Below are 24,089 nucleotides of genomic sequence, written 5' to 3' on the forward strand. Positions count from 1 at the left end.
AATGTCCTTCAAGGGGCAATGACTTAAAGGGGCAACTCCTGCCACCGGTGACCCTTGTGCCCCCCAAGTGCCTCCCCATTCCTTAACCCCCACCTCATTGACCAATCCAGGCTTTAACGTGGGGGTCCACCGCTTTTATTAAGGAGGCGTGGCTCAGCGAAGGGGGCGTGTTCAATGGGTGTAATGGGAACCCCTGCGTGGCTCCATAGGGACCGCATGGCTCCATACGGGATGTGGCTCCATAGGGGGCTATTGCCGCTCGTAGATGAGGCGCAGCAGCCTCAGGCTGGGCCCATAGCGCTGCTGCTGCCGCTGCCCCGCCTCCCGCCACCTGTGGATACGGCTCCTTTAACGTTAGCCACGCCCCCTTCCATTAGCCCCTCCCCCCCCGCCCCGCCCCTCACCGCTGCCTCACACGCTTCCACCGCTCCATGTTCTTGTAGATGAGGGAGGACATCGGGGGTGCAGGGTCAGGTGGCTGCGGGTCAGGTGTGTGGGTGGGTGACGTCAGGGGTGATGTCATTCCGATGACGTCATGGCAGAATTGGGGGGGGGGGATGTCTCTTTACCTGGTCCGGGGGAGGCGCCCCCTCCTCAGGCCCCAGGGGGGAGGGGATCCGGGGGGGGCCTGGGGGGGCGGGAGGTGGCAGCTCGTAGATGTCCTGCCCCTTCCCAGCATTCCCTGCAGCTGCCTGGGGGGGAGACCACAAAGGATATGGGGGTTGGGGGGGCCCTGCACCCCTTCTGCCCCATAGCAAGACATTGGGGTGCCCCCAGCCCCATAGAAGGCTGCTGGGCTCTGACCTGTGGTCGCGGGGCTGGAGCCGTGTGTGGGGCTGGAGCCGCGTGTGGGGCAGGATGTGGGGCAGGAGCTGTGGGGCAGTTCCGCATCCAGGCACGACACACAGGGTACAGGGGGGTCCCCTCAGGGAACTGCCCCAGCTCAACGCTGCGGTCGAAGAGCTTGATCACGTACGTATCTATGGGGCAGCCCCACAGCAAGGTGTGGGGCAAAGCCATAAGAGATGGAGAGAAGGAAGGGAAGACACAAAGTTAGATACAGAGAAGAACCCATAGAGACACTCTCAGCCCCACAGAGACACACTCTGCCCCACAGAACCCATCCCTGACCTATAGAGACCCCCCCAGCCCCATATCGATGTGTGAGGCACTCCCTGCCCCATCGAGACCTTCCCATCCCCATAGAACACCGGGGGGAAGAGTGTCTCCAGCCCCACAGAGACCCTCCCCCCATAGCAGCTACAGGTCACTCCCATAGCCCATACGTGTCACCCCATAGAGAGCTGAGGCAGCCCCATAGCCATTAGCTTGCACCATCACCCCCAGAGTGCTACAGGGCAGCCCCATAGTGGGTCCGTGGCCCCTAGAGCGCTATGGGGCAGCCCCACAGCCCCCCCCCCCATGCACTCACTGGGGCGCTGCACCGGGTCCGGGCCCTCCTCCGCCTCCCGGCGCTTCTTCCTGCGCTGCTGTGAGAAGCGGCCAGAGGGCCTGGGGGGGGGGGGTGGTGGTGCACGGGCTCAGGCCACGCCCCTTCCCATAAGCCCCGCCCCCCTTTAAGCCCCACCGCCCCCCCTTCAAGCCCCGCCCCTCACCTCTTCCCAGGGGCGCTGGGCGATGCCTCCCTGCAGTGAAACAAGGGGTTAAGGGGGGGGGGAGCAATTGGGGGGGACCTGACCCCCCCATGGAGCACAAAGCGGGGGGTGTCTCCCATAGAGCCCTTAAAGGACCCCAAAAGGGGGGTGACCCCCCTCAGCCCCCCCCCCCCTTACTTGGTTATTGCGTCTCCAGCTGCTTTTCCTGTCTCTTCCTCCATGGATTCGCTGCACCCCAAAACCAACACGGGTTCAATGGGAGGGGGGCCCCAAAGGACTTAAACCCCCCCCATCCTTTGGGGTCCCCCCTCTTTTTGGGGTCCCCCCCCTCACCGTGGCCCCCGGCTCCGCTCCAGCAGGTCCTGCAGCACCGAATCCAAGCGGCTCCTGGCGGCCGCAGCCTCCAGCTCTATGGGGGGGAGATGGGGATATTATGGGATGGCTGAAGGCAACCCCAATAGCAGGGTTTTTGGGGGGGGAGGAATGGGGGCAAATGGGGCCACTAAAGGGGGCTTTGGTGGGTAATAGGGGGGTAATGGGGGGGATGGGGGGGGCATTATGGGGTGACTAAAGGGGTTGGGGGGGTAATAGGAGAGTAATGGAAGGCAATGGGGGCAATGGGGGCTATTGGGGGTCCCATAGGGGCTCTGGGGCACACGCGCACTCACCTGGCTTCTCCACCTTCACCTTCACGGCCAACATGGCGCCAGGAGATGGGGGGACCCTTTGGGGGGCCTATATGGGGCTATGGGGGTGCTATGGGGCTCTATGGGGGGCTATGGGGCTCTATGGGGGGTCTATGGGAGGCTATGGGGCTCTATGGGGCTCTATGGGGCTCTATGGGACCCGACGAATCCCCCTTTCCCGCCGCTCACGGCTCCGATCCCCTCAGCCACCGCCGCCGCCGGCCCTCGGAGTCTGATTGGCAGGCGGGCCGGGCCATCTCCTCCAGCAACCAATCAGGGGTTGGAGGGCGGTGCCCAGAAGCAACGCATGACGGGAGTTGAAGTCGCGGCTCCTCCTCCTATTGGTCAGTCTTGCCCTGGAACCAATCAGCGCTCGAGGTGCCGCGCAAAGCACGACGGGAGTCGTAGTCCCGCGGCAGCCGCCGCCATGTTGCGGAGTGGGCGGTGCCGGGCAAACCGGAAGCGCCGTTCCCTAGCAACGAGAGAGAGGGGCATGCCGGGAAGGAGCGGTCGCGGCCTGCGCGTCCCATGGAGCGGGTGAGGCCCGTAAGGGTGGGGCTAGGGGCAAGGCCGACGTCACTGCCGCGTCATTGCCACGTCACGCGGTGCACCTCTCTCCCCCCCCCCCCCCCCCCCATCTTTTAGCAGGGGCTGGGCCTGGAGGAGCGCACGGATTGGCTGCTGCAGAGGAGGTAAGGGGGCGTGACCCCAACGTGACCCTCAAGAGGGCTCCCCATTGGTCAGCAGTGGTGCAGGGGGTGAGGCCTGAGCGAGGCTCCGCCCCCTTCCTCACCCGCCCCTTCTCTCCCCCCCCCCCCAGCACCGCTCTCCTCCAGCGGGGCCCCGCCCACCGCGCAGGCCCAGCCCCCTCCGTTGGCCCCGCCCCTTCCGCTGACCCCGCCCCCGACGGGGACCCCCTGGCTCAATGGCGGCTGCGGAGGAGGGTGGAGGCTGCAGAGGAGCCCTCACGCGCGCGGCCATGTTGGACGTCACATGACCCCCGGGGTGCTGCGGGGCTCCTGGGGTGGATGCCGTCCTCGCGGTCATGTGATGCCAAGGAGGCCTGGCGGCCAATGAAGGTCAGCTCGCAGGGTGCTCTGCGGCAGCCGTGGTGGAGGTCAGGTGACCCTTCTAGTGCAACACAGCCAATCGGGAGAGGCTCCCAGGCGCTGCCATGGGGGCATCCATGTTGGACATCACGTGACCCCTGCGAGGCATCGATGCCCACGGAGTGCAGCTCCCGTGATGTTTCGCAGCCTACAGGAGAGGCCTCCCACGAGCCTCTGCTGCAGGAGCCACCTGCGAGGTCACGTGGCCCCCGGGAGGCCCCGCAGCCAATCAGGAGCAGCTCCCAGGAGCCATTGTGGCGGCATCCATGTTGGACATCACCTGACTCCATTGAGCCCTCAAGGCCTAAAGAGGGCATCTCCCACGAGCCTTTGCAGCAGGTGCCATGTCTGAGGTCACATGACCCCCATGAGACCCCGCAGCCTATCAGGAGCTGCTCCCAGGATGCTTTGCGCCAGGGGTTGCCGTTGGAGGACCACAGTGCTATGCAGGAAGAGCCATCTTTGAGGTCATGTGACCCTCAGGATACCCCGCAGCCAATCAGTGGCAGCTCACAGGATGCTTCGCGGTCCCTGAAGGACGACATCCACGGTCTGTGGGTCACTTACGGGTCTGAGGGGTCACTTATGGGGCCCATAGCAGTGCTGATGGGTTCCATACACCCCTTCCTGCCCCACAGGCGCTCCGGTCGATCCCATCCTGCGGCTGCTCCGGCGCCGGCGCCGCCTCCTGTGGCAAAGCCTGAGGTGAGGCCCAGCCCCCAAACTTTTAAGCCCCGCCCACCCCCCCCCCAGTCCCTCTCCTTACGCCCATCCCCCCCCCCCCCAGGGCCGTGGACTCTGCCTTGGCCATGCTCCCGCACCAGAAACCATTGATGGGGAGCCCAGATGGCCTCTGCCGGACTACAACTCCCACAATGCACTGCGCCCCCCCCCCATAGGGCACCTGGACTACATCTCCCATCATGCCTTGTAGGTCAATAAGGTGCCATTGTCAGTGCACTTCCAGCGCTGCCATTCCCACCATGTGCAGCGCTGCCGGCGGGTCCTTAATCGCGTTGGGCTTACGTTAATTACATGTAAATGGCACAACCGCTCCACTGTTACGCTAATTATATTCAAATCAGATCAAAGTTGTGTTACTTGCATGTAAATAAACCTACTTTATAGTAACTCCATTCAAACGAGCACCGAACGCCCTTTCCACCACCCAAACCTTCCATACCCCAGCACAGGCTCTGCCTCACCTTGCCCAAAGCCTGCCCACCTCGGGTGCAGGCCATGCCCCCTCCCCCCGCCCAATCCCCGCCCCGGGTGCTGACGTCATCATCTGAGGCCGAGCTTCTTCTTCTCACGCTGCTTCCGGCGCACGACCTCCAGGTTCCGGTCCTTCCACATGCTCTTCCGGAGCTTGATGGCCGCGAGCCCACGTACTTCCCTGCGGGAGCTCAGGGGTCACTTAGGGGGCTGGGGGGGGGGCACTTATGGGTCCCGTACCCCATCCCCCCCATCCCTGTGCGGTACCATTCATCTCCCTCATGGCCCTCACGTAGTCGTTGGGATCCTTGAAGGACACGAATCCGTATCCTTTGGTCTTCCCGGTGCGGCTTGTCCCGGATCACTTTGGCCTTCAGGAAGGACGGATAGCGCCCGAAGGCCCGCGCCAGGATGTCGTCGTTCACCCTCATTGCCCAGGTCCCCACAGAAGATCCGGAAGTCGTCTGGGATACACGGGATATGGGATATGGAGAGGCAGGAACGGGGGCGATGGGGCAAGGGGGGTGATGGGGCGAGGGCTCCGTACCCGCATCCCACTCGAGCAGGCTCGGATCCTCCCAGCTGCTCCCGGCGGCCGTGCGGATGCAGCGCTTGAGCCGCTCCCCCCGCCCCTTCTTCTTGTCCTCCGGGGATGGCTCCGCCCCTACCTGCGCAGGGGGGCGGGGCTTAGGAGCAGGCCACGCCCCCCCCCATTGGCTTTTGGGCCACCCCCCTTTGGGTAGGCTCCTCCTCATTGCCATGGCCCCACCCCCCTTCTCGATGAGCCACGCCCCCCCCCCAGGAAGCCCCGCCCATAGCCGCGCCTCCAATCCCCGACACCCCACTGCCTCATAAGGCCACACAAGCCCCGCCCACAACCCCAGGCCTCACCCCAGCCAATGAAATCTAATCCTCACGTAAGCCCCACCCCCTGCCATAACGACACCTGCTTCCCCTTAGCCCCGCCCACTCCCCAATAGGCTCCACCCCCCCCCTTACATCTGGGGTCAGGAAGGGTGGCTCGGTGGGGCGCGTCCTTCGTGGGGGGCGGGGCGCCGGGTGGGCGGGGGCGCGGCTCCACGGTGGGCGTGGCCACGGGGTGGGCGTGGCCCGAGGGCAGGCAGGGCCCAATGTCCGCCATAGCGGGGGAGGCAGCGCCCGTGTTGGGGGGGGCAGGGGCTCCTCCTATTGGGGCGAACAGAAGGGGGCAGGGCTTCAGCGGAAGTCACGCCCCCCTCTCCGCTTTTGGCCATGCCCCCCGCCGGAGGGCGATCCCACCTGGCTCTTGCGTGCAGGGGGGTACACGGTCGGGCGCCGCCTGGATCACGGTGGGGGTCAGCTTCGGTGGGGGGGCAGCGACCGGCACCCCCAGAGAAGAAGAAGAGGAAGAGGAAGGGGGGGGAGGGGCTGGGGAAGGGGAAGGGGTGGGAGGGGGGGGGGCGGGGCCCAGCCACCAATGGGGTCAAGGGGTTCACGGGGGGGGCACTTGCTACCTGGGGGGGGGGGGAATAAAAAAGGGTTATAGATGGCCAGAACCCCCCCAGACCCATAGAGTCTTCCTGTGGACCCCCCATAATCCCCCCTCACCCCCCCTTAAACCTCCCATTTACCTCCAGCGACCCCCAATTCCCCCCCCAGAGCCCCTTTTAACCCCCCCCATCTCACTCCAACCCCCTTATCCCCCCCATGAGGTCCCATTGACCCCCGAGCCCCTGCCAAATTGCCCCCGAACCCCCCATAAACCCCCCAAACCCCCTTAGCCCCCACCTCAGCCCCCCCATAGCCCTCCCATTAAGCCCCATTGAATTCCTCTTCACGTTCCATTCACCCCACAGCCCCCCCCCCCATAGCCCCCCATGGACCGCCCCTACTCACAGGGGCAGGGCCCCGCAGGGGGGTCCCAAGTGGGGGGAGGGGCGCAGGGGGGGGGGCGTTGCAGCGGCGGGGCCATCAGCAGCGGAGGGGTGGGGGGGGGCCCCTAGTGGGGCCCCCCACGATGGCCCCAGGAGGGGGACGCAGGGACAGGGAGCGGGGGGCACCTGCGAAGGAGGGAGCAAGGGGTCAGACCCCCCCCAGAGCCCCACTGATACCCCCCAAGTCTCCTCATTGACCCCCCGACTGAGTCCCACCATCTCCCCCCATTGAGCCCCCGACCTTCTCCCCATTGAGCCCCCCATCTCCCCCCATTGAGCCCCCCACCTTCTCCCCATTGATACCCCCCATCTCTCCCCATTGAGCCCCCCATCTCCCCCCATTGAGCCCCTCACCTTCTCCCCATTGATACCCCCCATCTCCCCCCATTGAGCCCCCCCACCTTCTCCCCATTGATACCCCCCATCTCCCCCCATTGAGCCCCCCATCTCCCCCCATTGAGCCTCCCACCTTCTCCCCATTGATACCCCCATCTCCCCCATTGAGTCCCTCACCTTCTCCCCATTGATACCCCCCATCCCCCCTCATTGATACCCCCATCTCCCCCCATTGAGCCCCCCATCTCCCCCCATTGAGCCCCCCACCTCCCCCAATTGAGCCCGCATCCCCCCCTCACCCGAGCGCTGCAGCACATGAGGCACAAACGCCGGTCTCAGCACTGGGGGCCTCTGTGGGGACACAGCTGTGGGGGGAACACGCACATAAGAGGAGGATTGAATACACTGGGGTCACGCCAGAGGCCTTGGGGGGACACTGGGGGGGGGGGGGGGGGGGCAGGCGATGACACCGACCTGGACCCACAAATGGCACTGGGGGCGCTCCAATGGGGGGGCCGGTGGCAGCAGCAGCAGCACGCGAGCCTCGAGGCTCTGTTGGACCTGAAAGGATGGGAAAGCGCATGGGGCTATGGGGCCATGGGGGGGCTGTGGGGCCATGGGGGGGCTATGGGGACATGGGGGGGCTATGGGACCATAGGGGGCTATAGGGACATGGGGGGGGGCTATGGGGATATGGGGGGGCTATGGGGACATGGGGGGGCTATGGGACCATAGGGGGCTATAGGGACATGGGGGGGGCTATGGGGATATGGGGGGGCTATGGAACTATTAGGGAGGCTATGGGGCCATAGGTGGCCATGGGGCCAAAGGGGGGCCATGGGGGGCTACAGAACTATAGAGAGGCTATAGGGTCATGGGGGGGCTATGGGGCCATAGGGGTCTATGGGGCCATGGAGGGGGGGGGGCTACAGAACTATAGAGAAGCTATAGGGCCATGGGGGGCTATGGGGGCTATGGGGCCAAACGGGGGCTATGGGGCCATGGGGGGGGCTACAAAACTATAGGAAGACTATGGGGCCATGGTGGGGGGGGCTACAGAACTATAGAGAAGCTATAGGGCCATGGGGGGTTTATGGGGCCAAAGGGGGGCTATGGGGCCATACGGCTCTATGGGGTCATAGGGGGGGCTATAGGGCCATGGGGGGGCTACAGAACTATAGAAAGGCTCTGGGGCCATGGGGGGGCCATGGGGCACCACCTGCTGGTAGGTGTTGGTGGCCAATGATGGGCCGCAGCACGGGGGGCACGGGGGGCACGGCCATGGCTGACGCAGGGTCCCCACTGCTGGGGGGTGCAGCCGGGGTGGGGGCTCCCAGCACCTCCTGCTCGAACCTGGTGGAGGGGGGACACAGAACGGGTCAAGGGGTGTGCCCATTGCCCCCCATTGCCCCCAGTGGAACCTTCCACCCCCCCTCCAAAGCACTCCCCGTAGCCCCGCCCTCTTCCTTAAGTCCCGCCCCCCCCCGCGTTGCCATGGGGACTCCACGCCCCCGTTGCCATGGCAGCCCGGTGGCCCCGCCCTCGGCCCTCACAGCGCCATCTCGGCCTCCATCTCCTTCAGCCGCTCCTCGCCGCTCTTCGCCGCCGCCGCCGCCCCCCCGCTCCCCCCGGCTCCGTTCCCGGCCGAGGCCGAAGCCGCAGCTCCGGGACCGGGACCGGGACCAGACCCGGCCGCCGGAGCCGCCGCCGCTGCCGGAGCCGCCGCTGCCGCCATGATGGCAAAAGAAGGAAGGAAGGGGAGGGGGGATAATGACGCACTTCCGGCGCGCGGCGATGACGTCACGAGCACGAAGCGCGCACCTCCCCCCCCCATGGAAATGTGGCGAAAAGAGCAAATTGAGGCAAACTGAGGCAAAAAGTGGAGTTTTATTGGGGGGGGTGGGGCTACCGCTGGAGCTCGCTGTAGACGTCCCCACGTGGGCCCTGCAGCTCCTGGAGGGGGGGTGGGGGTGGAGTCAGATATGAGCCAAGCTCCGCCCACTTCCCCCCCTCCCCCGCCCCGCAGTGGTCTCACCTGATAGGTCGGCTCCACATCGGGAGGGCGGGGCTTGGCTCCCTCTGGGAGAGGGGGGGGAAAAGGGAGGGGTCAGGGAGGGGAAGCTCCGCCCACCGCGGTGAGTCGTCATGCCCCCCCCCTCCCCCCCGCACACGCCCCGCCCCTTCCCGTTCACCCCTCCCACTCCCCCCCCTCAAGCCCCGCCCCTCCCTCTGGTCCCTCCCTCCCGCCGTCACCGCCCACTTCCCTCCCAAGCCACTCCCCCACCTCTCCGGCTCCGCCCCCCCAGGCAGTAGGCCCCGCCCGCGATGAGTAGTGTCATGATGATGTCGGCGGCCACGAGTGCTGCGATTGGTCCCGGGCCCGGCAGGCAGGAGCTGCAATCTGATTGGATACATGGGAAAAGATGTTGACCCCCCCCCCCCCCCCCCGTGATACCACGTGACCTCAGGGAAAGGGGGGGCGGGGCCTCACCTCCCTCTGCAGCTGCCAATCCTGCAGGGAGAAATGGGAGTGATCACGTGACAACACTGAAAGCTCCGCCCCTCCTTCCCCATTGGCTCCTCCCACCCCCTTTCAGCCCCTTCCCAACCCCATTGGTTCCTCCCATCCCATTGGCCCCTCCCACTCATTTAGCCCCTCCCACCCCCATTGGCTTCTCCCACCCTATTGGCCCTTCCTACCACATTGTCTCCTTTTGCCCAGGGTGGGAGGGGCCAAGGGGGTGGGGGGCGGTAGGAGGAGCCTAATGAGGGGGCGGAGCCTATGGAAGGGGGCGTGGCCTCACCCAGCAGCAGGAGCAGCAGAGCCGGGCCGTGTCTCATGGCGCCGGACGCACGGACAAGGCCCTGGGAGACAATGGGGAAGTGGGAGGGGCCAATGGGGGTCACGTGGGCTAAGCTCCGCCCCCCCCTTCCCCTCTTAGTTCCCTTTTTGGCGAGGCCCCTCCCCCTGACGGGAAGCTCCGCCCCCTTGCACTGTGTTCATTACTGCATACGAGCCTTGATCAGCCCTTAATGACCACTTAGGGCTATTAATTGCCCTTTGGTGGCTATTAATTCCCCCATTGGGCTATTAATTACCCCTTGGTGCTGTCAATTACCGCTTTGGGGCCTTTGTTTAGCCTCCAAGGGGCATTAGTTACCCTACGGGGACATTCACTGCAGGAATGGCGGCTGTCGGTTAACCCTTCAGGGCTGCTACTTGTCCCTTGGGGGCTATTGGTCATCCTTTGAGGGCCATTAATTACCCCATGGGGGCAATTCATTAGCAATACCATTAATTCCCCCATGCGGGCTATTCGTTACCAATTTATGGCTATTAATTGCACTTAGGAGCCATTAATTACCTCATCATAGCTATTCATTACCCTTAGGGGACACTGATTAGCGCATGGGGGCCATTAATTGCCCCCATACGGCTGTTAATGACCCTGTCCCTATTAACTATCTGCCACGCCCCCCCGTGGGCTCCGCGCCTCGCGCTCTGATTGGCTGGCGGGCGTGGCCACGCCCCTCCGCGGCGCGGTGCACGCTGGGAAGGTTCTTGTGGCGTGTGCGGCGGCTCCGTGGCTCCGGCGGAAGAGACCATTACCGGTAACGGGGTGGGGGGTGAGTGGGACACGGATAATGGCGGGGGGAGGTGTTGGAAGAGCCCATTTATGGGGCGGGGGGTGTTATGGGGGGGGTTGAGGCTGGGAGGGACCATTACGGCCATTGGGGGCTTTGGGGTGAGGTGGGAGGAACCATTGCGGCCATGGGGGGGTGGAAGGGACCATTGCGGGGGGGGTTGGGGTGTGAGGGGCCATTGCTGGCAGTGGGGGGGGGCTGGGATGGGAGGGACCATTGCCGGCAGTGGGGGGCGGGGGGTTGGGTGAGGTGGGAGGGACCATTGCCGGCAGTAGGGGGGGGTGGGATGGGAGGGACCATTGCAGGCAGTAGGGGGGGTTGGGATGGGAGGGACCATTGCGGGCAGCAGGGGGGGCTGGGGTGCCCAATGCCCCTTTAGTGCCCCCCCATCACCCCTTCACTGCTGTGTTCCCCCCATTCCCATTGCAGGCGATGCCCCCACCTCGCTGCCAGCTGTGCCCCCTCCCTGCCGCCCTGCTGCGGCCCCGCTGCGGGACCCCGCTGTGCCGCCACTGCTTCATGCTGCGCTTCGAGGCCGAGCTCCTGGGCTCCATCACCCGCGCACCCGGCGCCCGCGGCCCCGTCCCCGCGCCCGGCTCCACCGTGGCCGTGGCCGCCTCCGGTGGCAAGGACTCGACGGTGCTGAGCCACCTCCTGCAGCGCTTTGCCCCCCGCCTGCACCTGCGCCTGGCGCTGGTGTCCGTGGACGAGGGCATCGCCGGGTACCGGGAGGCGGCGCTGGAGGCGGTGCGGGAGGGCCGGGGGGGGGCCCCGCTGCTGGTGCTCTCGCACCGGGACCTCTTCGGCTGGAGCGTGGACGAGGTGGCGGCGGCGCTGGGCGCCGGCTCCCGCTGCACCTTCTGCGGGGTCCTGCGCAGGCAGGCGCTGGAGCGGGCGGCGCGGCTGCTGGGCGCCAACTGCATCGCGACCGGTGAGGGCCGGGGGGGGCACGGCACTGGGGGGCATGCTGGGAGGGGTTGGAGGGGGCCGGGACGGCGCTGGCGTCCTGGGGTGTGAGTGGAGGGAGCTGGGGCTGACTGGGGTGGAACTGGGGCTGACTGGGATGGAACTGGGTGTGAATGGGATGGAACTGGGTCTGACTGGGTCTGACTGGGGTGGAACTGGGGCTGACTGGGATGGAACTGGAGCTGACTGGGGTGGAACTGGGGCTGACTGGGATGGAACTGGAGCTGACTGGGGTGGAACTGGGTCTGACTGGGATGGAACTGGGTCTGACTGGGATGGAACTGGGGCTGACTGGGATGAAACTGGAGCTGACTGGGGTGGAACTGGGTCTGACTGGGGTGGAACTGGGTCTGACTGGGGTGGAACTGGGGCTGACTGGGGTGGAACTGGGGCTGACTGGGTCTGACTGGGGTGGAACTGGGGCTGACTGGGTCTGACTGGGGTGGAACTGGGTCTGACTGGGGTAGAACTGGGTCTGACTGGGGTGGAACTGGGTCTGACTGGGATGGAACTGGGTCTGACTGGGGTGGAACTGGGTCTAACTGGGATGGAACTGGGTCTGACTGGGATGGAACTGGGTCTGACTGGTTGGAATTGGGTCCAACTGGGATGGAACTGGGTCTGACTGGTTGGAACTGGGTCTAACTGGGATGGAACTGGGTCTAACTGGGATGGCTCCGGTGTAACCGGTTGGAACCGGCCTTAGGGCACAACGCTGATGACATCGCCGAGACTTTGCTGATGAATTTCCTGCGTGGGGACGTGGCGCGGCTGCGGAGAGCGGCCTGGGAGGGCGGTGCGGGCCCCACCGAGGGCCCCATGGAGAGCCCCACGGAGGGCCCCATAGAGAGCCCCATGGAGAGCCCCACGGAGGGCCCCATAGAGACTGGCAGGAGGACCAAGACCCCCATGGGCTCCACCAAGGATCCCATGAAGACCTCCAAGGACCCCATAGAGACCTCCAGGAGCTCCATAGGGGTCCCTGTGGGGTCTCCAACTGCCCCGAGCCCCATAGAGACCTCCAAGGACCCCATGGGCACCACCAAGGACCCCATGGACACCACCAAGGACCCCATGGACACCTCCAAGGGCCCCATGGGCACCACCAAGGACCCCATGAAGACCCCTAAGGATCCTATGAAGACCCCCAAGGACCCCACGGACACCTCCAAGGACCCCATAGAGACCTCCAGGAGCTCCATAGGGGTCCCTGTGGGGTCTCCAACTGCCCCGAGCCCCATAGAGACCTCCAAGGACCCCATGGGCACCACCAAGGACCCCATGGACACCTCCAAGGGCCCCATGGGCACCACCAAGGACCCCATGAAGACCCCTAAGGATCCTATGAAGACCCCCAAGGACCCCACGGACACCTCCAAGGACCCCATAGAGACCTCCAGGAGCTCCATAGGGGTCCCTGTGCGGTCTCCAACTGCCCCGAGCCCCATAGAGACCTCCAAGGACCCCATAGAGACCTGCAAGGGCCCCATGGGCACCTCCAGGGACCCCATGAAAACCCCCAAGGATCCTATGAAGACCCCCAAGGGCCCCACGGACACCCCCAAGGACCCCATGGGCGCCCTGCTGAGCCTCATGGGCCTTCCACCCAGCTCAGGCCCTACAGAGGCCACCCCGGGCCGTGCCAAGGCCCCCCGGAAGGCCCCCCCGAGGCCCGCTGCGGTGCCCGCGGCGCTGCCCGCTCGCGGCCGGCCCTGGGCGCCGGTGCCGCGGTGCAAGCCCCTGCGCCACGCGTGCGAGAAGGAGATCGTGCTCTACGCGCACTTCCGGCGCCTGCGCTACGTCAGCGCCGAGTGCGCGCACGCGGCGCGCGCCTTCCGCGGCCACGCGCGGGCGCTGCTCAAGGCCCTGGAGGCGGCGCGCGCCGCCGCCGTGCCCGCGCTCGGGCACTCGGGGCGGCGGCTGCGGGTGGGCGGGGCCGGGGGGGGCGGGGCGTGGCGGGAGCTGCGCGCGTGCGCGCGGTGCGGGTTCGCCGCCAGCAGGGGGCTGTGCCAGGCGTGCGTCCTGCAGGGGGCGCTGCAGCGCGGGAGGCCCCGCCTGGCGCTGGGCAAGAGGGGGCTGGAGGAGGTGATGGGGGAGGGGGGGTGGGGGGCGTGGGGGGATGGGGGTCAGAAAGGGGATGGGGATGGGGATGGGGGCCATAAAGGGGATGGTTATGGGGCTGATGGGGGCTGTGGGTGTGGGGCTGGGGGTTATAAAGGGGATGGGGATGGGGGCCATAGGAGTGAAGCACATGGGGATGGGGGCTGTGGGTGTGGGGCTGGGGGCCATAAAGGGGATGGGGATGGGGGCTGTGGGTGTGGGGCTGGAGGCCATAAAGGGGATGGGGATGGGGGCCATAGGGGTGAAGCACATGGGGATGGGGGCTGTGGGTGTGGGGATGGGGGCCATAAAGGGGATGGTTATGGGGCTGATGGGGGCTGTAGGGATGAAGCACATGGGGATGGGGGCTGTGGGTGTAGGGCTGGGGGCCATAAGGGTGATGGTTATGGGGCTGGGGGCCATAGGGTTGGTGGAGGCAGGAGCCATGGGGCTGGGGGCTGTGGGGGCAATGGGGCATGTGCTTGCAGGGCCCGGGGCCATGGGGCCGGGGTCCGTGGGGCTGTGGACCCCCGGGCAGGTGTGGAGGTGGAGGTGGTGGGGGCCGGGGGCCGGAGCCTGCGCAGGAGGGTGGTGGGGCTGGGGCGGGCCCGGGGGGCCCTCAACATCTGGGACTTCTGAGGGGGCACTTGGGGGGCAGAGAGGGTGCCATTGGGGGCAGTTATGGGGCAGGTGGAGGCAGTTGTGGGGTCATTGGGGCAGTTGGGGGGGCAGGTGGAGGCACTTGAGGGGCAGTTGTGGGGTCATCGGGGCAGTTATGGGGCAGGTGGAGGCAGTTGGGGGGTCATTGGGGCAGTTGGGGGGTGGTTGAGAGCCCCACGTTGCTGGGGGGGGTGCATTAGGACCCAGGGCGGGAGTGGGGCCGGCCTTTTCCAATGGAGGGGCGGAGCCTCGCTCCTCCGTGCTGCTGATTGGCTGCTCTGTATGTGATGTCACGGGGGGGGGCCGTGTTTTGTGGCGCCCCATGCGCGTGAGGCACACGTTGTGGGCGGGGCCTTGCGAATGACATCAATAAACAGCGCTTGAATGGATTGGTCGATGCAAATGAGCGTAATAACAGGGGGAGGGGCTTGTCCGGATATGCAAAAAAAGCTCCCGGGGGAAGGGGGGGCGGGGTCACGCATGCAAATTAGCTGCCAATAGCCGGCGGGGCGTGTCTTCGTATGCAAATGAGCAGCGTGCTCCGGCGGTCCTGACGTCACTTCCGGGGCGGTGCGGGGAAGATGGCGGCTCCGCGGTGGGACCTGGGCCCGGCCCGGGAGCCCCTGGGGCTGATCCGGGCCCTGCAGGGGGTGAGGGGAGAGCGGCCGGGGGGGGCGGGGGGGAAAGGGGGGGGAAAGGGGGGGGAGGGGATGGGAATGGGGGGGCTGGGATGCGGGAGGGGGGGCACTGGAAGGTGGCTGTGGGGGGGTTGGGGAGGCCTGGATGGACTGGGGTGGGAATGGAGGGGAATGGGATGGGAATGGGGGGGATTGGGATGGACTGCGAGGGCCTAAGAGGGGGCGGGGGGGCTGGGGGGACAAATTCCCATTTTTCCAGTGGTTCCGGTTCGGAAAGCCAAACTCCCACCCCCAGAGTGCCCTTTTCCAGCCCTTTCCTGCCTCATTTCCACCCCAGATTCCCAATTTTAGGGCGTTTATGGTGACTTTGAGCATTGTTGGGGTTTTGGCCGTCAGAATTCCAACTTTTTCCATCAATCCCACTTAAAAATTTCCAAAGTTTCATTTCTAGATTCCCTAAATATCGCTTTTTGACACATTTCGCACCTCCCTTTGTCCCAAAATTCCCGTTTTTTTTATTGATTCATATTTAAAATCCCCAAATCCCCCCAAATCCCACATTTCTGACCTGCTTCCCATCTCATTTCTATCCCGAATTCCTGTGTTTTCCATCAATCACACTTAAAGCTCCCCGCTCCCAGTCCTGAATTACCCCGAATATCCCTTTTTGAGCCTTTTTTATCCCCAAAGCCCCGGTTTTGTCCCGCTTTTCTTCCTTTTCCTCGTGGGAAGCCCATCCCGGGTGGGATTTGGGGCTGGAATTCCCACTTTTTCCCGTTTTCCCGCAGTTTTTCTCCATCTTCGCCTTCGCCACCCTCGGGGGCTTCCAGGGCTCTGTCAGCTTCCGCCTGAGCTGCGCCGGGAGCCCCAACGCCTCCGTCAGCGCCGCCTTCGCCTACCCCTTCCGGTGAGGCCCCGCCCCCACGCTCTGATTGGCTGCGGGGAGGGAGGGGGCAGAGCCTCATCCCCATCCCCACTGGATCCCATCGCCATTCCCGCTTCCATTCCCTATTCCCACCTGCACCCTCTCCCCAATCCCTACCTTCAATCCCACCTTGCTCCCATCGCCATTCCCACCTTGCTCCCATCGCCATTCCCTATTCCCACCTGCACCCTCTCCCCAGTCCCTACCTTCAATCCCACCTCCATCCCCTTCTCCATTCCCACCCCATTCCCAACTCCCACCTTCCCCCCCCCATCCTTCCCTCCCCGTGTGCCTTGGGGACGGCCCATGGGGAGCTCCAGGAGCTCCGTGCCTTGGAGCAGACCCCCCCTGGGCCCCCCCAGGATGAACGTGGCCACCTTCGCGCCCTCCCTGACCACGCTCTGCAACCGGACGTGGGCTGCGGACGTGCACCTGGTCGGGGACTTCTCGTCCTCGGCGCGCTTCTTCGTGCTCGTGGCCGTCTCCTCCCTGCTGTACAGCCTGGGCGCGCTGCTCCTCTACCTGGGCTACCTGCACCGCTACCGCGGTGCCGGGGGGAAGCTGCCCCTGGCGGTGAGTCCTGGCCGGGGGGGATGTTGTGGGGGGTGGGGGGTGGGGTCTTTGGCCATCCAGCGTCGTCCAATCGTCGGCCGGTTGTCATCGGATCTCTGCCCAATCGTTGTCCGGTCTTCGGCCATCCAAGTCATCGTCTGATGTTGTCCATCAGCGTCCTATCAGCATCCACCCCCCATCCGTCCAACCAATCACCAGCCATCCATCCAGTCATCATCCAGCCTTCATCCGGCATCATCCAGTCAGCATCCGACCCCCATCCATCATCATTCAACTCCCATCCATCCAGCCAGTCACCATCCAACATTGTCTGTCATTATCCTATCAGCATCCAACCCCCATCCATCCAACCAATCACCAGCCATCCATCCAGTCATCCTCCAGCCTTCATCCAGCATCATCCAGTCAGCATCCAACCCCCATCCATCAAACCAGTCGCCATCTGTCCATCCAGTCATCGTCCAACCTTCATCCATCAGCATCCAATCAGCATCCAACCCCCATCTATCCAACCAGTCATTGTCCATCATCATCCTGTCTTCATCCAACTGCCATCCATCCAACCAACCACCATTCATCCATCCAGTCATCATCCATCATTGTCCGTCATTATCCTATCAGCATCCAACCCCCATCCATCCAGTCAATCACCATCCATCCATCCAGTCATCATCCAACCCCCATCCATCATTATCCAACCCCCATCCATCCAACCAATCACCATCTCACATCCCACGTCATCCAATCACCATCCATCGTGCCTTTCATCATTTCATCCACCAGCCAACCACCAGCCACCCACCCCCCATCCATCCAGTCACCGTCCACCCCCTTGGTCCTCTCCTGCCCTCCCATTGGCCAGCCCCCACCTCCTTGACCCCCCAGCTCCATACCCCTGAGCTGCCCCATTGCTCCCATCCCTTGGGGGGGCCCGGCGGTGGGGTGGGACACCGGGGCCGGGCCGTAACCATGCTTTGTCCTTCCTTCCTTCTGCTGCCGTGGCCAGGACACAGGGTAAGGCTTGGCCCATGGCTTATGCAGTCCAACCATGCCTGGGGGTCCAGCGCCATGGTCCTGTGCCCCCCCGAGCTCCGTAACGCTTGGTGCCCTCCCAGCCCATATCCCATGGGATTTGGTGGGGCTTCCTGACCTCTTTATCCCATGGGATTCGGTGGGGCCTCCTGACCTCTTCCCGCGTCTCCCGCAGGACCTCGTGGCCACCGCTGCCTTCTCCTTCCTGTGGCTCGTGGCCTCCTCAGCGTGGGCCAAGGCACTGGTGGACGTCAAGGCCTCGGTGGCAGCTCCCCTGCCCTCCTGCCACCCCCCGGCTGTGACCTGCACCCGCAGTGCCACCACCCCCATGGGTGCCCTCAACGTCTCCGTGGTGGGTGCTGCGAGGGGGGGGACACCCTGCTGGGGTCCTTGATGGGGCCTCTCGAGGGGCTTCACCTCCGTCCCCTTCCTCCCCTCCAGGCCTTCGGCTTCCTCAACCTCATCCTTTGGCTCGGCAGCTGCTGGTTTGTCTTCAAGGAGACCAATTTCCACCGCCCCCCGGCACCCGGCACCCCCAGCGCCATGTAACCGCCACCCCCTGCGGCCGCAGGTCAATGGGGGGCCCTTTGGAGCTGCTTTCTGGGGGGGGGGAAAGGAACCTTTGGGTCCCAATGGGAGGAGATGGAGGCAGGGGAGGTGAGGACGTGGGTTATGGGTTCCACCGCATCTCAGGTGGCTTCTCCGCGGCTTCGCTCGCCCAAACGGGGTCCTGATTGGGCCCGTGCCGCGTGGTCTCTCTCAGGATTGGTGCAGGTCGAGCTGTGGCCTCGTCTCATTGGTTGAGGGGAGCTCAGCGGGGGTCATGTGGGTGGGAGGAAGAAGGGGTTTAGCCAATCAGGTGGACACCCGAAGGTGGCCGGCCGGCCGTCTTGGTCCCCCACCATCACACTCCTCCTCCCCAACCCCGTATTTGAGGTGGCCGCCACTTGGGGTCATCTCCAACCACCCCCTTGGGGTCCCCTCTTGGGGGGGGGCCCTTGTCCCCATCTCCCCCCTTCAATAAAGACTTCAATGGAGAAGCCCATCAAGATGCATCTCGGGGCGGGGGGGGGGGGGTTTGGGCCCCCCAGGACCGTGCCTGGGGGTGCTGGGATGGGCCATGGGGATGGGCTCAGCGTTGGCTTTGCTCCTGCTTTATTGGTCCTCCCCCCTCTGTCGGGTCCCCGCCGTGGCCGTGTCCTCCACACGCGCGTTGTGGTGGCCCGTAGATGTGGTCCGTGGCGGTCCAGGTCTGTGTCCTTGTGGTCCATGGTGGCCTGTGGTGGTCCACGGTGGTCTATGGTGAGCCAGGTCTGTGTCCTTGTGTCCCTGCTCATAGTCTGTGGGGACCCAGCTCCATGTATGGCCGCAGTTGTAGTCAATGGTGGTCCAGGATGGTCCAGATCCGTGTCCTTATGTCCGTACTTATAGCCCATAGTGATCCACGATGGTTCTTATCCATGTGCTCATATCCCTACTCATAGCCCATAGTGCCCGTGATGGTCCTTATCCATGTCCTTATGTCCCTACTCATAGTCCATAGTGCCCGTGATGGTCCTTATCCATGTCTTTATGTCCCTACTCATAGTCCATAGTGCCCGTGATGGTCCTTATCCATGTGCTCATGTCCCTACTCATAGCCCATAGTGATCCACGATGGTCCTTATCCATGTCCTCATGTCCCTACTCATAGTCCATAGTGCCCATGATGGTCCTTATCCATGTGCTCATGTCCCTACTCATAGCCCATAGTGATCCACGATGGTCCTTATCCATGTCCTCATGTCCCTAGTCATAGTCCATAGTGCCCGTGATGGTCCTTATCCATGTCCTTATGTCCGTACTTATAGCCCATAGTGATCCACAATGGTCCTTATCCGTGTCCTTATGTCCCTACTCATAGTCCATAGTGCCCGTGATGGTCCTTATCCATGTCCTCATGTCCCTACTCATAGTCTCTGGTGGCCCAGCTCCATGTAGTTGTGGTCTAGAGCAGTCCAGCTCCATGTCCCGTGTCCTTGGCGTGTTCTAGTTGCGGTTCATGGTGTTCTCGATCCATCCCACGTAGTTGCAGACGCGGGTGTAGACCCCGGGGCGCCCGGGCAGGGCACAGGTCTGCAGCCCCCAGGACACAATGCCCTGGAGGGTCCCATTACAGGACAGGGGCCCTCCAGAGTCACCCTAGTTGGGAGGGACATCCCATAGTTAGATGGGGGACACCCCAGATTTGGGGTCGGGGATGCTTCTGGGTGCCCCATTGGTGGAGAAGAAGGTCCTTGGGTTGAAGGCCAGGTGGGGATGGGGGACCACCGTGGTGGTTTGGGGTGAAGAGGTTGAGTTGGGGGGGGGGTGAGGATTTGGGGCTGGATGCTTTTGGGGTGTCTGTCCCGTCCCCCCCCAGGTACCTGGCAGGAGTCGATGCGCTGGTTGCGCACCCCAGCGCAAAGCATGTTGGGAGTCACGCGCTGCGGGTAGGCCTGGCGGCAGGCGGCATCGGGCAGGATGTCCACGTAGGCGCAGATCAGGTGCCGGGGCAGGGTCACTGTGGGCATCGGGGGGGGGGTCAAAGGGGGTCGGGGACACCCCCAGGGGGCTCCTGGGGTGCTCTGGGGTCTACTATGAGGTTACTCATAGGTTACTCATAGGTTAACCCGAGGCCTGGTGTTGCTCCTCGGCCAGTGGGAGGGGTTACTGTAGGTTGGCCATCACCTACAGGCTGCGTGTAGGGGGTGGTGATGGTTCCCCAGTCTCAAACAAGGCCAATGGTAGTGGGCAGGGGTTACTACAGGTCTACTACAGGTCTACTACAGGTTCCCTATGGGCCCCCATTGGCTTCCCAGCTCACCCTGCGGGGTGGTGACGGTTCCCCAGCCTGAGACCAGGCAGGAGGCACTGGGGTGGCCTTACTGCAGCTCTACTACAGGTCTACTACAGCTCTGCTGCAGCTCTACTACAGGTCTACTACAGCTCTACTACAGGTTTACTACAGGTCTACTACAGGTTCCCTATGGGCCCCCATTGGCTTCACAGCTCACCCTGGGGGGTGGTGACGGTTCCCCAGCCTGAGACCAGGCAGGAGGCACTGGGGTGGCCTTACTGCAGCTCTACTACAGGTCTACTACAGGTTTACTACAGCTCTACTACAGGTTCCCTATGGGCCCCCACTGGCTTCCCGGCTCACCCTGCGGGGTGGTGACGGTTCCCCAGCCCGAGACCAGGCAGGTGGTGCCGGGGGGGGCGCAGGAACGGGGCAGGGCCAGGGGCCGCACGGCGCGGCCCAGCCCCACGGGTCGGTCCAGCTTGAGGAGCAGGAGGTCGTTGTCCAGGGTGGTGGGGTTGAAGGCCGGGTGCGGAATGGCCTTGGCCACCAGGCGGTTCTGCTCCGTCCCCTCCTGCTGCTGGAGGTCATTCTCTCCCAGGCGGAGTCGGAGACCCCTGTGGGGCCATGGATATGGGATGTGGGGCCGTGGATATGGGATGTGGGGCAGTGGGTATGGGATGTGGGGCCGTGGATATGGGATGCGGGGCCATGGATATGGGATGTGGGGCAGTGGATATGGGATGTGGGGCCGTGGATATGGGATGTGGAGCCGTGGATATGGGGTGCAGGGCCATGGATATGGGATGTGGGGCCATGGATATGGGATGTGGGGCAGTGGATATGGGGTGCAGGGCCATGGATATGGGATGTGGGGCCATGGGATACAGGGAGGAAGGTGGCAAATGTGCGGCCACAGGGGCAGTCCCATCTCCACCCCCTATGGTGTGCCCCCAGGCTGGGTTGTCCCATCTTCTCATGCACATGTCCATGGGATGTGTCCCCATCCCATATCCCATACCCCATATCCCATACCCCATACTCCATCCTCCGTACTCCATCCCCCATACTCCATCCCCCATATCACATACCCCATCCCCCATACTCCATCCCCCATACTCCATCCCCCATACCCCATCCCCCATACTCCATACCCCATATCCCATACCCCATATCCCAAGCCCCATACCCCATATACCATACCCCATATCCCATACCCCATCTCCCATACCCCATATCCCATACCCCATATCCCAAACCCCATACCCCATACTCCATCCCCCATACTCCATATCCCATCCCCCATACCCCATATCCCATACCCCATACCCCATACCCCATATCCCATACCCCATATCCCAAACCCCATACCCCATACTCCATCCCCCATACTCCATATCCCATCCCCCATATCCCATATCCCTGTATCCCCACCTGCTGTTGCAATGGGCAGCCGAGAGGACCCAGTTGTCCCTGAGGAGGATCCCACCGCAGCGCACGGGGCTGTAGATGTAGACCTGCCATGGCTGGGAGTGGGGGACACAGGGATACCCCCCGATGATCCTGTCCTCATCCTGCCCGATGGCTCCTCCTGGGATATGGGCCATGGGATACAGGGTGTGGGGTATGGGATTTGGGATATGGGATTTGGGATACAGGATATGGGATTTGGGATATGGGATTTGGGATTTGGGATATGGGATATGGGATATGGGATTTGGGATATGGGATTTGGGATACAGGATATGGGATTTGGGATATGGGATTTGGGATTTGGGATACGGGATATGGGATTTGGGATATGGGATTTGGGATTTGGGATATGGGATATGGGATATGGGATTTGGGATATGGGATTTGGGATACAGGATATGGGTTTTGGGATATGGGATACGGGATATGGGATTTGGGATATGGGATATGGGATTTGGGATATGGGGACACCTCTGTACCCATCAGCAGCAGAACCAGGCTCATTGGCAGTAGCTCCATTGTCCTGGGGGGGACACAGGGAAGGGTGAATGGGGACCTGCCCGTGTCCGTGTATCCCAACAAACCCCCTTTATCCCAACTCCATCCCCCCTCCATCCCCCTCCATCCTGCTTCATCCCCTCCTTCCCTCTCCATCCCACTTCATCCCCTTCCATCCCCCCCATCCCCCCCGTCCCCCTCCATCCCCCTCCATCGCCTCCATCCCCCCTCCTTTCTTCCCCATCCCTTCCTCCTTCCTCCTTCCTCCTTCCACCACTTCCCTCTTCCTCCTCCTTCCTTCCTTATTCCTTCTTCCTTGTCCCCCTCTCCCCTTCCCCATATCCCACCCTTATCCCTCCCTTTATCCATCCCCATGGCCCCCCCATGGCCCCCCCATGGCACCTCCTATCCCTGGTGTGTCTGTGCCGTGTCCTGGCGTTCCCCAGCGTGTCCTGGTTTGTTGGGGTTGGCTTTTGTTCCAATGGCTCCGCCCAGGGGGAGGAGCAAGGGATGGACCGCGGGATGATGGGATGGGTGTTGGGATGGACCACGGGATGGTGTTGGGATGGATGTTGGGATGGGGGAACAGACATTGGGATGATGGGGTGCACCATGAGATGTTGGGATGGGTGTAGAGATGGGCAATGGGATGGATGTTGGGATGGATGTTGGGATGTCCAATGGGATGTTGGGATGGATGTTGGAATGGGTGTTGGGTAGACATTGGGGTAGAGGGGATGGATGCTGGGATATGTGTTGGAATGGAAGTTGGGTTGGGTGGGATGAATGGTGGCGTGGATGGAAGGATTGGGATGGATGAGGGGATGGATGGGATGGATGTCAGGTGGATGTTGGGATGGGTGTTGGGATAGACGGGATGATTGCCGTGGATGGGATGGATGTTGGGGCTGATTCGGAGAAATCAAGGGTGGATGTTGGCTTGGATCTTGGGATGGATTGGACGGGATCGGTATTGGGATGGATGCTGGGATAGGGATGGATGTTGGGATAGACACCGAGATGAATGCAACGGATGGGATGGGGATTGGACGTGGGTGTTGCCATGGATGTGATGGACACTGGGACGTTGGGATGCCGGGATGGATGTTGGGATGAACACTGGGATATCGCCATAGAGTCCTGGCTCCCCCCCCACCCCTATCCCTCCCATTCCAACCCAGCCTCGATCCCGGGAGCTCTGGGGAGGAGGCGGCGGGATCCGGGACGCGGGAATGCTCCCAAATCCCAACGCGACTCCTCCCTGCCCCTCCGGCCCCATTGATGGCTCTAATTACCCCCCAGCACTAATTACCCCCCTCCTAATGCCCCATAACGCTGCTGTGCCCCGTGACTCAGCCCCACGGAGCCCATGGGATATGGGGCGGGAAAAGGGCTGGGAACCGGGGGGGGGGGGGGGAGATGGGAATTAGGTGGGAATTGCACACACACACCCCCCCCGGCCCTTGAACCAGTGTTGAGCTGCTTTGGGACTGGTTTGGGTCAATTCTGGCCAATTTGGGGTCAACTTTGCTCAATTTGGGGTTATTTCTACTGATTTTAGGTCAATTGTGCTGAATTTGGGGTCATTGCTACACAATTTTGGGTCAGTTTTGCCCGATTTTACATCGTTTGCGTGGTTTGGGGTCATTTCTGTCTGACTCGGGGGTTAGTTTTGTCCAATTTGGTTTATTTCTGTCCAATTTGGGGTCATTTCTGTCTGATTTTGCCCAATTCTGCCCATCTTGGGTCTTTTCTGCCCAATTCGGGGTCATTTCTGCCTGATTTGGGGTCATTTGTGCCTGTTTCCGGGGCAGGAGAAGCCTTAGAGATGCTGGGTGGGGATTTATTGGGGTTCTATGGTGGGTTCCATAATGGGATGAGATGGT

General features: G+C 63.3%; 7 protein-coding genes across 9 annotated transcripts; 3 read left to right on the top strand and 4 right to left on the bottom strand.

Moving 5' to 3' along the window:
* Window positions 1–2: 2 nt before the first annotated feature.
* On the bottom strand, window positions 3–2,870 carry LIN37 (lin-37 DREAM MuvB core complex component). Of its 3 annotated transcripts, none has more exons than XM_065664818.1 (9): window positions 2,285–2,870; window positions 1,950–2,025; window positions 1,794–1,844; window positions 1,617–1,646; window positions 1,433–1,512; window positions 805–980; window positions 570–692; window positions 416–478; window positions 3–331 (listed from the first exon to the last, which is right to left on the bottom strand). In XM_065664818.1, exons 1-9 carry the CDS (start codon window positions 2,316–2,318, stop codon window positions 95–97), a joined length of 870 nt encoding a protein of 289 aa, XP_065520890.1. In that variant the 5' UTR covers window positions 2,319–2,870; the 3' UTR covers window positions 3–94. The 3 variants fall into 3 exon arrangements, with proteins under 3 accessions (XP_065520890.1, XP_065520891.1, XP_065520892.1); XM_065664819.1 differs by having other exon boundaries at window positions 2,492–2,859; XM_065664820.1 differs by having other exon boundaries at window positions 113–331; window positions 405–478; window positions 2,285–2,850.
* Window positions 2,392–4,547, top strand: LOC136006750 (uncharacterized). The gene is made up of 5 exons (XM_065664814.1): window positions 2,392–2,839; window positions 2,948–2,994; window positions 3,123–3,961; window positions 4,050–4,116; window positions 4,199–4,547. The coding sequence occupies exons 1-5, from the start codon at window positions 2,831–2,833 to the stop codon at window positions 4,308–4,310; spliced, it is 1,074 nt and encodes a 357-aa protein (XP_065520886.1). The 5' UTR covers window positions 2,392–2,830; the 3' UTR covers window positions 4,311–4,547.
* RBM42 (RNA binding motif protein 42) lies at window positions 4,468–8,650 on the bottom strand. Its single transcript, XM_065664813.1, is given in 21 exon segments — window positions 4,468–4,784; window positions 4,787–4,807; window positions 4,894–4,975; window positions 4,977–5,051; window positions 5,053–5,090; window positions 5,174–5,294; window positions 5,626–5,694; window positions 5,696–5,769; window positions 5,772–5,811; window positions 5,905–5,937; window positions 5,939–6,064; window positions 6,066–6,119; window positions 6,502–6,555; window positions 6,557–6,604; window positions 6,607–6,665; window positions 7,175–7,240; window positions 7,350–7,413; window positions 7,416–7,436; window positions 8,095–8,115; window positions 8,117–8,228; window positions 8,429–8,650. Coding segments are annotated over 21 exon segments (1,449 nt in total). The 5' UTR covers window positions 8,611–8,650; the 3' UTR covers window positions 4,468–4,695.
* Window positions 8,651–8,743: 93 nt separating this feature from the next.
* On the bottom strand, window positions 8,744–9,766 carry TYROBP (transmembrane immune signaling adaptor TYROBP). Its single transcript, XM_065664825.1, has 5 exons — window positions 9,680–9,766; window positions 9,367–9,387; window positions 9,160–9,276; window positions 8,911–8,954; window positions 8,744–8,828 (listed from the first exon to the last, which is right to left on the bottom strand). The coding sequence occupies exons 1-5, from the start codon at window positions 9,714–9,716 to the stop codon at window positions 8,781–8,783; spliced, it is 267 nt and encodes an 88-aa protein (XP_065520897.1). The 5' UTR covers window positions 9,717–9,766; the 3' UTR covers window positions 8,744–8,780.
* A 613-nt stretch (window positions 9,767–10,379) lies between these two features.
* CTU1 (cytosolic thiouridylase subunit 1) lies at window positions 10,380–14,225 on the top strand. The gene is made up of 4 exons (XM_065664830.1): window positions 10,380–10,487; window positions 10,950–11,451; window positions 12,193–13,588; window positions 14,075–14,225. The coding sequence occupies exons 2-4, from the start codon at window positions 10,953–10,955 to the stop codon at window positions 14,223–14,225; spliced, it is 2,046 nt and encodes a 681-aa protein (XP_065520902.1). The 5' UTR covers window positions 10,380–10,487; window positions 10,950–10,952.
* Window positions 14,226–14,788: 563 nt separating this feature from the next.
* Window positions 14,789–18,454, top strand: LOC136006760 (synaptophysin-like protein 1). The gene is made up of 5 exons (XM_065664829.1): window positions 14,789–14,896; window positions 15,673–15,791; window positions 16,172–16,382; window positions 17,590–17,766; window positions 17,856–18,454. The coding sequence occupies exons 1-5, from the start codon at window positions 14,828–14,830 to the stop codon at window positions 17,961–17,963; spliced, it is 684 nt and encodes a 227-aa protein (XP_065520901.1). The 5' UTR covers window positions 14,789–14,827; the 3' UTR covers window positions 17,964–18,454.
* Window positions 18,455–18,569: 115 nt separating this feature from the next.
* Window positions 18,570–22,654, bottom strand: LOC136006759 (kallikrein-14-like). Its single transcript, XM_065664828.1, has 6 exons — window positions 22,606–22,654; window positions 22,185–22,228; window positions 21,667–21,823; window positions 20,596–20,849; window positions 19,820–19,956; window positions 18,570–19,595 (listed from the first exon to the last, which is right to left on the bottom strand). Exons 2-6 carry the CDS (start codon window positions 22,222–22,224, stop codon window positions 19,443–19,445), a joined length of 741 nt encoding a protein of 246 aa, XP_065520900.1. The 5' UTR covers window positions 22,225–22,228; window positions 22,606–22,654; the 3' UTR covers window positions 18,570–19,442.
* Window positions 22,655–24,089: the final 1,435 nt, after the last annotated feature.

This window comes from Lathamus discolor, unplaced genomic scaffold (genome assembly GCF_037157495.1).
Source record: "Lathamus discolor isolate bLatDis1 unplaced genomic scaffold, bLatDis1.hap1 Scaffold_64, whole genome shotgun sequence".
Lineage (NCBI taxonomy): Eukaryota > Metazoa > Chordata > Aves > Psittaciformes > Psittacidae > Lathamus > Lathamus discolor.

What these genes read in the sequence shown, in the direction of transcription:
- LIN37 (XM_065664818.1), bottom strand. Translation starts at nt 2,318, where the DNA reads ATGTTGGCCGTGAAGGTGAAGGTGGAGAAGCCAG. An exon ending in GGTGAAGGTGGAGAAGCCAG is followed by an intron (nt 2,026 to 2,284) that starts GTGAGTGCGCGT and finishes TCCCCCCCATAG; the next exon opens with AGCTGGAGGCTGCGGCCGCC. An exon ending in GGACCCGGTGCAGCGCCCCA is followed by an intron (nt 981 to 1,432) that starts GTGAGTGCATGG and finishes GCTGCCCCATAG; the next exon opens with ATACGTACGTGATCAAGCTC.
- LOC136006750 (XM_065664814.1), top strand. An exon ending in CCTGAAGGACGACATCCACG is followed by an intron (nt 3,962 to 4,049) that starts GTCTGTGGGTCA and finishes CCTGCCCCACAG; the next exon opens with GCGCTCCGGTCGATCCCATC. An exon ending in CTCCTGTGGCAAAGCCTGAG is followed by an intron (nt 4,117 to 4,198) that starts GTGAGGCCCAGC and finishes CCCCCCCCCCAG; the next exon opens with GGCCGTGGACTCTGCCTTGG.
- TYROBP (XM_065664825.1), bottom strand. Translation starts at nt 9,716, where the DNA reads ATGAGACACGGCCCGGCTCTGCTGCTCCTGCTGCTGG. An exon ending in ATTGGCAGCTGCAGAGGGAG is followed by an intron (nt 9,277 to 9,366) that starts GTGAGGCCCCGC and finishes GTATCCAATCAG; the next exon opens with ATTGCAGCTCCTGCCTGCCG. An exon ending in ATGTGGAGCCGACCTATCAG is followed by an intron (nt 8,829 to 8,910) that starts GTGAGACCACTG and finishes CCCCCCCTCCAG; the next exon opens with GAGCTGCAGGGCCCACGTGG.
- CTU1 (XM_065664830.1), top strand. Translation starts at nt 10,953, where the DNA reads ATGCCCCCACCTCGCTGCCAGCTGTGCCCCCTCCCTGCCGCCCTGCTG. An exon ending in CGCCAACTGCATCGCGACCG is followed by an intron (nt 11,452 to 12,192) that starts GTGAGGGCCGGG and finishes AACCGGCCTTAG; the next exon opens with GGCACAACGCTGATGACATC. An exon ending in GAGGTGATGGGGGAGGGGGG is followed by an intron (nt 13,589 to 14,074) that starts GTGGGGGGCGTG and finishes ATGTGCTTGCAG; the next exon opens with GGCCCGGGGCCATGGGGCCG.
- LOC136006760 (XM_065664829.1), top strand. Translation starts at nt 14,828, where the DNA reads ATGGCGGCTCCGCGGTGGGACCTGGGCCCGGCCCGGGAGCCCCTGGGG. An exon ending in TGATCCGGGCCCTGCAGGGG is followed by an intron (nt 14,897 to 15,672) that starts GTGAGGGGAGAG and finishes GTTTTCCCGCAG; the next exon opens with TTTTTCTCCATCTTCGCCTT. An exon ending in GTGCCCTCAACGTCTCCGTG is followed by an intron (nt 17,767 to 17,855) that starts GTGGGTGCTGCG and finishes CCTCCCCTCCAG; the next exon opens with GCCTTCGGCTTCCTCAACCT.
- LOC136006759 (XM_065664828.1), bottom strand. Translation starts at nt 22,224, where the DNA reads ATGGAGCTACTGCCAATGAGCCTGGTTCTGCTGCTGATGG. An exon ending in CCTGGTTCTGCTGCTGATGG is followed by an intron (nt 21,824 to 22,184) that starts GTACAGAGGTGT and finishes CCCATATCCCAG; the next exon opens with GAGGAGCCATCGGGCAGGAT. An exon ending in AACCGTCACCACCCCGCAGG is followed by an intron (nt 19,957 to 20,595) that starts GTGAGCCGGGAA and finishes CGATGCCCACAG; the next exon opens with TGACCCTGCCCCGGCACCTG.